The sequence below is a fragment of the Dreissena polymorpha genome, chromosome 1 (assembly GCF_020536995.1).
Source record: "Dreissena polymorpha isolate Duluth1 chromosome 1, UMN_Dpol_1.0, whole genome shotgun sequence".
In the NCBI taxonomy this organism is placed as follows: domain Eukaryota; kingdom Metazoa; phylum Mollusca; class Bivalvia; order Myida; family Dreissenidae; genus Dreissena; species Dreissena polymorpha.
The window spans coordinates 58,563,684-58,572,212 of NC_068355.1; the positions used below are offsets into that span (position 1 = coordinate 58,563,684).

Consider the following 8,529-nt stretch of genomic DNA (forward strand, 5'->3'; position numbering starts at 1 on the left):
TGGGGAAAAGTATCCGAAAATGTGTATCCGAAATCATGACAAATTACGTTATAATATATACCATTGATTTTGCCAAGGTGGTATAATACATGTACAAGTAAAATTCCCTTAGGCATTTTTTTAAAACGGAACGAGTTTTCTCAACTGGTTTTATCATTTGGTATTTCATTGTTGTTTCGTGTGCTGTTTTATCAGACTTTTTTTATCATTGTCAATATTATTAATCTGTGTAAGTCTATACCGATGTTTTAAATTGTTGTCGACCCGATAATATCTTACAAACATGCACTGAACCAAACAAATGTCTGTGCGTAGGTTGGCTACAAACCAAATAATTAAGAAATAATTTGTTGTCAAATAACCCACGTCCGATAGTTTAGATGCGTAGGGATTTAATCACGAGAGCGAAGCATTTGAAACCACGCATCTAATTTTCCGGTCATGAGTTATTCAATAACAAAGTATAAAGTACACGAATTATTTCGATTCTAACACAGTTTTACTAAAGATTTATTCAATGTATATTATTTTTCTTGTGTACTATTTTATGTGAAGTTCCGCCCATAAAAATAACTTTCGGCTGTTCTGTCGAGATCCGCGACTTTCATTCTTAATTATATTACCGGATTATTACGCTGGTGGAAAATGTATCGGCATGTTTTGTTTAGATACAGCGCGTGCATTCAGACGCGTCTTTTCGGATGCGTCTTTAATCTGCTGTTCACAAGTTTTTTATTCTTGGTCCGACATGCAATAAACCTGTCCTGACCGGTTTAGAGACTGCAGCGAATGGTTTATCACACCTTATCGAGATAAGAATGTCATTAGGGTGTGTTAGCATGTACACTGTGTAATCGATTTCATGACATTGGAATTTTAATAGCAAACAGAATCGGACCGACTGTTTGGGATTTTCAATCGGTCTTTCATGACCCCAATCGGTCTAGGACCGACAAAACCAAAAAAATATGATCCATGATTGTAAGGTTATGAGGTAATTCAAAATAATTACCTTAGGTGGTATCCATTTCTTTGGTGATGAATTAGAGTCTGTATTTTCTTTGTCACTTGATGGTGAATTGCAATTAACTGTAGGGTTGCCCTGTGCAAGTAAGCCAGACAACAAAATTATATTATTTTATGATATCATACGAATAAGCCTTTGGACTAGTTAATATGCAAGTTCAAAACACAGGACACTTTAAATTACAATCCGTAACAAAAGCCTTGAAAATCACAGCTTTATCAATTTTGTATGGCACACAGACATTTATATAAATTTTATAAATATATGGAAATAAAAATAATAAATTCTTTAAAGCCACATAAATAATCAAAATCAATAAATATTTTGTAAAAATAAAGTTAGCCCATACAAAATCAGGTTACCATATAGCAATAGCTAAAATGTCAATGCTATATATGGTGAGGTAACATAGATTTAATGAGATACAAAATGCTTGTTTTTATTTATTGTGTCACAATATATTCCATGGGAATTTCCTGCAACAGTTATCCAATCATTTACAAGCAATTTCGAGACTGGTTTTCGGCAGCATGACGTAGTTCTTATCAGCTGCCCGTAGTCAATCTCGCCTTTGCATGTAAATGTTCAGATATCATCGCAGAAATTCACATGGTATATATTGTCACACACAAAGTTAGTGGTCATGACACTATAAACATTCACTGGCTGCATGCAATATGGGCCACAGAGTAACTGCAGAAACATAGTTCAGGCTTTTTCCGCCCCATGCCACGGGTCCGAAATTCGGCCCCATTCCCAATGCAAATCTGGTAGTTTTTTTCCCAATTGAAAAAAAAAATTCCAAATTCCAAAAAAAAAAAAAAAAAATATTTTTTTTTTTTTTTTTACCTTAAAATATATAAGTTAACCTGATCCGGTGTAGAAAATAGAAAGTGTTGCATAATTTAAGAATCTGTTGCCTTGAATTTGTTTTAAAGACTGTAAAATATGTTATTATTATTTAAGACTTTCCTTATTTTCCTCAAAATCCGGCGCTTCGCACGATTTTTTTCACCTCAAAAAAGGCCAGGCCTTTTCCCCAAATTCAGATTAAAAAACCTGCAGTTATCTCACATGTTCATTATACTTTGTAAAATTTTAATAATAAGTTATCAAAATAGTCGTTATTTACCAGTTAACGGCTTCTTTGAAATATAAGAAACACTATTTACATGCCATAATTTTTCCCAATTGAGCCAATTTTGCAAATAATTTTTTTCCCAAAATGGGGGTTTTCACGACGCGAAATTCCCAAAATTCCAGTGTGGCGTTTTCCCAAAATTGAGCGGAAAAAGCCTGTAGTTACATGGTGCAATTTAAAGAAGTCTAATGGCTCCCAACTGTCCATTTCAATGCCCAACTTTACACGACATGTATTGACCAGCCATTCTCCAAATCTAATTGATTTCAAATGGCAGGCTTTTTCCGCTCCATTTTGGGAAAACGCCACACTGGAATTTTGGGAATTTCGCGTCGCGAAAACCCCCATTTTGGGAAAAAAATTAATCGCAAAATTGGCTCAATTGGGAAAAATTATCGCATGTAAATTATTTAAAACAGTGTTTCTTATATTTCAAAGAAGCCGTTAACTGGTAAATAACGACTATTTTGATAACTTATTATTAAAATTTTACAAAATATTATGAACATGTGTGATTAGTGCAGGTTTTTTAATCTGAATTTGGGGAAAAGGCTTGGCCTTTTTGAGGTGAAAAAAATCGCGGGAAGCGCCGGATTTTGAGGAAAATAAGGAAAGTCTTAAATAATCATTAACATATTTTACATTTCTTAAAACAAATTCAAGGCAACAGATAATTTAATTATGCAATACTTTCTATTTTCTACACCAGATCAGGTCAACTTATATATTTAAAGGGTAAAAAAAAAAAAAAAAAAAATTTTTTTTTTTTTTTTTTTTGGAATTGGGATTTTTTTTTTTCAATTGGGAAAAAAAACAACCAGATTTGCATTGGGAATGGGGCCGAATTTCGGACCCGTGGCATAGGGCGGAAAAAGCCTGAATGGTCACTTGTTTTGCGAATTGAAAGATTTCTAAAACATTGAATTTGGCGACAATTGCAAATGGCAGCATGAACCCTGAAATTTTAAGCAACTACAAAACTAGAACACTTACAGCATATCCTGCTGGGTCAACTTTTACAATAACAGCTTTCATACTGCAAAATAGATAAACATTTAAGACAAATTCTGAGCATGGTGGCACACATACATAGCATAACAATGAATAAGTCTGTGATTTGTGTGCTTTATACTTTACTGCATGTGGCTTTTGGAAATTGTAAATCAGAAAAAAAATCCGCAATTTTTTGTATTCTTTATAAACTACCCGTAAAAGCAAAAACCTATAAAATACATGTATTTTATATGTCTTTGGTAAAAGGTACTTTCTCTATTGAGGAAAACTACAAATTATAAAAGGCTGTCTGAAAATTACTCATAAGGAAGGAAAATTTCTGCAATTTCATCCCTACAGTGCATTATCTGCAAGTGAATAAAAAGAGCACTGAAACATTCATGATTTCAAGCCAAAATGCATCCAAATGAATATTTGATTTGGTTTATTTAATTTATACCAAGCAATTAAAAAGATCTATAATTAGCAATCAGAACATTTTCCAAACTCAAAATTTCACAATTCCAGGGGGTTTTGAGCTATCTTTTACCAATTGAGATGGTACCGAGACTCAACATTATGTTCATCCCCCTTCCAGCTAAAGGAGTTCAACCTTAGTAAAATATTATATATAAGACTGAAAACATTAATTTAAAATTTTTAAGCATTTCAAAACATCAACACTAATTTTCCCAATATTAGACAAAATGCAGCGAATTTTTCCAATCCAAAGGAACCTGGCCCCATTCCAAAAATGGAGATAAAAACATTCCTTAGGGTAGTTGTCGGATGAATACATAAGTGCACTTAACCTGATTAATCAGATAACTAAGGAAAGGTTTATTTTGTTGACTCATCTACTCCAACATTAGAGAACACTTCATAAAGAATAAAATATGGTGTTGTATTTATGTCGAGAAAACATTTGCCAATCAGTGAGGCACAAAACGGTCATAAAAAAAACAACTTACGACTTCCCTCCAGATTTTACTTTCAGCAAAACCTTTTCATCAACCACAAAAACTTGCTGTAACATCAACCATGCTTCATCTACAATAGTTTCTAAAGCCTTGGTTGCTGAAACAATAGTTTAGTCATGTATTAATTGCAAATGTTCTAAAACAAAATACAACCAAAAATTGTCTAATACTGAGATACACTGTTAACCCTTTACCACTTAGATACGTATTTTGATGCATTTATAGTACATTAGAAAGTTACATTCAACTAAATACCTTTCTTACTAAATTCAAGTTTTAAAGGCTTTATTTCCAACCTTTCTATACTAGGCCAAAAAAAAAGGTCCGTTTCGGGTCTCCCGACCATGTCTCCCGAATCGGCGCTGACCCTCAACTTTTTATTGGGGTCGCAAAAAAAAACCGCTCATTTTAGTTCATTTAAGATGTAATATCATGCAAACAAAACATATATATACATGTATTTCTTATTTTTAGCTTAAGAAGCCTTCACTTCTAGTACCTGAAAGAAAACAAAAATCCCTACCTAGCCTCTTTTTTTTTTCTCCCAAGGAGACCAGAAACAGACCTATTTTTTTGGGCCCTAATGAGCACCAAACAGCATAAAACCTTAACAGACTGCGAGTTACTATCTGGCTATTCTGGTTTTATGCTGTTTGCACATAGCCATTTTCACTTTAAGTGAAAAAGGGTTAACTTAAGACATCCTCATTTATAGTTTTATACGCTGCATATATTACTTTTCAGGGGTAAAACAATATGGCAAAACATGTACTACAATGAATAAAGTAAACAAATAATTCATTTAACACATTTCATTACTAAATTTAACAGTGCTCTATGCTCTCAAATCGCGTCACGTGAACGCATGTTCAATTGGAATTCCCCTATCCCACAATTCAATTTGTATATGCACTTGCGTAAAATGGCAGATGTTTGAAGACGTCAATATTGGCCGTATTTTGGTTTTGAAAATAGAAATCGTAATGATACTGGATTATCAAGTAATGGATAGAGTTTGAACATGTACGTATATTAAAATTCTGAAATAAAAGTGGGAGTACAAAATGTATGTCTTGGACGTCCAAAATTTAAGGCTTGGAAGTCAGGACTTTCAACTTTTAAAAGCTAGCGGAAGCGCTGATTAAAAACAATCATTCAAGAACATATGACAAAATCATTATTTCAATATGTTCTTGCATGAATATCATATTCATATTATTAGAGACTTCAATATTCAGGGGGTTTTTTTACTAAGAAAGTGACGCCAATATTCGGCGTCTTCCCCTACCAGAATTTTTCCCCTAAAACTACCATTTCCCCTCCAAAAATATAATTTTTCACCAAATATAATATTTTACCCTCAAAGAAATGTTGTTTTTTTCTTTTGGGAAGTCGACACTTATCCAATTTGTACCATGAACAACGATCACGCTCTCTCTCTCTCCCTACGAACACTCAAATCTGGGAATCCCAGTGATTCTATATATAGCTCTTAAATTACGTCATGGAAACCGGGCAATTAATCGTATTAATCATGTGACTATTTTACTGGATTCCGGTCTTGCGCGAGAGGGGTGTTTCGTCAATTAATTACCGGAAACCAGTGGAATTTTCATCCAGGTTATGTGAAAGCCAAGATATAAACGTTAAAACAGAAAAAAGTCTCACAATTTGCGTTCATACACGAACAAAATAAAACGTTCGGACTCGGAAAATATTAATTGCGTTGACGCATTTTTTAAGAATGAATCATCAAAAAACGTTGAAACCCAGCAGGATTTGGAGGTACATGTAATCAACATCGATTAATACTGTCGGATTATTGTGAAAGTGAAAGTAGGCAATCTGCAGCTGCCGCACCTTTCCCTTCCAATACTGTAGCCGATCTAGATCGTCAACCCATTCATCATGAAATTGAAATCACATTATTAACATCGTTACCCGGCCCCAGTTGAAAACATTTCCCATTATTGGATCTACCCCTGCAACTTTATTTAGGACTTTGACTTTAATATCATACTTGTTCATGTGTTTAAGAACAAAAAGGTCAGAGACATGCCTCTTTTTCTAAAAAAATAAAACCTGAAGTCTGTAGGCGAGTAATAGACATTGAAATGAACAGTTTTTATTTTTTCCCCAAATATGTCTCTTTCGCACTCATTTTTCCCCTTTTACTCAGCGTCCAGCGTCTTCCCCTTTTTCTAAAAAAAAAACCCTGATATTAAAAAGCAGTGGAAACAATGCAACCATGATGAAATTTTATGTAACCAGTGAGGTTTTTTTGCACAAAATTACAGCCTCTTACAGGCTGTTTCCCAATTGTAACAAGGGCTGTTTGTAAAACATGCATGCCCCCCATATGGGCTGTCAGTTGTAGTGGCAGCCATTGTGTGAATACGTTTTTGTCACTATGACCTTAACCTTTGACCTAGTGACCTGAAAATCAATAGAGGTCATCTGCCAGACATGATCAATGTACCTATGAAGTTTCATGATCCTAGGCGTAAGCATTCTTGAGTTATCATCCGGAAAACATTTTACTATTTTGAGTCACTGTGACCTTGACCTTTGACCTAGTGACCAGAAAATCAATAGGGGTCATCTGCCAGTCATGATCAATCTACTAATGAAGTTTCATGATCCTAGGCCTTAGTGTTCTTGAGTTATCATCCGGAATCCATCTGGTGGAAGGACCGACTGACCGACCAACCGACCGACATGTGCATAACAATATACCCCCTCTTCTTCGAAGGGGGGCATAAAAAGTAAACAAGAGCTGTCACCATAGGATGACTTATGCCCCATATAAACGCTTGATAGAAGTTATGAGCTTTTTTCGAAACAAACGCAGATTTCAAAACCTAAACGCGGACCCTAAGTTTAAGGTCAAGGTCACAGGGGTCAAAATTTGTGTGCGTATGGAAAGGCCTTGTCCATATACACATGCATGCCAAATATGAAATTGCTTTCTGAAGCGACATAGAAGTTATGAGCATTTTTCGAAACCTCAACGCAAAGTGTGACGGATAGACGGACAGACAGTCTTATCACGATATGCCCTCCTTCGGGTGGCATAAAAAGGCCGTTTCCCAATGGAAAAAATTAACATTTTTTCCCAAAATCTGGCCAAAATTCCCCCAAAAATATGTCAAACTTTTAAAATAAACTCAATAATTGGTGTATTGAGTTTATCATACAGCAGTTTAATTCCCTAGTACTTTATAATATAGATTTTAGAAAGCAGTTAAACATGCACTTAAAATCAGTTGCTATACTGTTATTTATAATATTATAATATATAAAAATTACATTGCGACAAGTAAACACTTACAGTGGTGAACAAGTTCTAACACTGGTTTGTCATAACATGGAGGGAATTGTTCCTTTAATGTTTTCATGACTGCCTTTTCTGATTTCCAGGCCTCTTCGTGTGTCAGGTTAACGTGACCTGTGCTTTGGCAAGTCCAGATTCTCTTCTTGTACAATTGCATGCGCTTTTCATATTCACTGTAGTGATGGTTAAGGCAGTGTATCTACATTCATCTGGAAGATCTAAACTTCGCACTCACTTGATTGTTAATAAATTTTGAGTTGACAACTTTGTCTGGCATTCAGATGATTAGCAAAAAAAAAAAGAATGCCAACAACAGATCAACAGTTTTTCCATGTTTTCTAATTTCTAAGAAAATCAAGGAAATTAAATAATTCCAATTGTCAATTTTGTCCCAAAATGTTATTGTATTTACCAACACAATTGGTAGTTGAAAGTTACTTGACCATGTCTATTGCAGAACAAACAAATAAATAGTATTATTTAATAAAACTGTGTCATATCTTATGCACAGACAGAGTAATTATATTATACAATACAACGGGAGAAGTTGGAGTCATTGGTTTCTGTCTAAACAGCAATTTTTTAGATAAAATTAACAAAACAAATTCAAGAAATATTAAAGAGTAGCTTCGATGAAATACATGCAACAAAAAGATGGTCTCTCTTTTGTGTAAATACAGAAAATGAAGCATTTGACCTTTGACCTCAATATGTCCCACATAATAGCTTAAGCATACCCACATCAATTGGACTAAATAACAATGTGATCTGTATTCCAAATTTTTATTAATATTCACCATTTTGATTAAATTAAGCTTTGGAACCAAATTTGTTAACCAAAGAATAGTACATGATGGTGAATTGATGACATCCTTGATCAAGTTGATGTGGCAAAAGCAAAAGCAGTCACAAAGATGGCTGCCATGTAATACAGTTTCTATCAACATTTACAATGTCGTTTATCAAATTGAAATGAGTCACACAATTATATAATCATAAAAAATTAACAATTCATTGATGATGTTATATAAAATTTGTCTTTAGTATGTTCTAT

General features: G+C 34.1%; 1 protein-coding gene across 1 annotated transcript in view; it reads right to left on the reverse strand.

Moving 5' to 3' along the window:
- LOC127881893 (tyrosine-protein kinase BAZ1B-like) overlaps positions 1-8,529 on the reverse strand; it is a 71,084-nt gene that overhangs the window by 61,936 nt on the left and 619 nt on the right. The window contains exons 2-5 of the mRNA XM_052430097.1: positions 7,473-7,648; positions 4,133-4,238; positions 3,162-3,204; positions 1,013-1,102 (exon numbers count right to left, since the gene is read on the reverse strand). Coding sequence (XP_052286057.1) covers positions 1,013-1,102; positions 3,162-3,204; positions 4,133-4,238; positions 7,473-7,648 — 415 coding nt within the window. The remainder of the gene's footprint in view (positions 1-1,012; positions 1,103-3,161; positions 3,205-4,132; positions 4,239-7,472; positions 7,649-8,529) is intronic.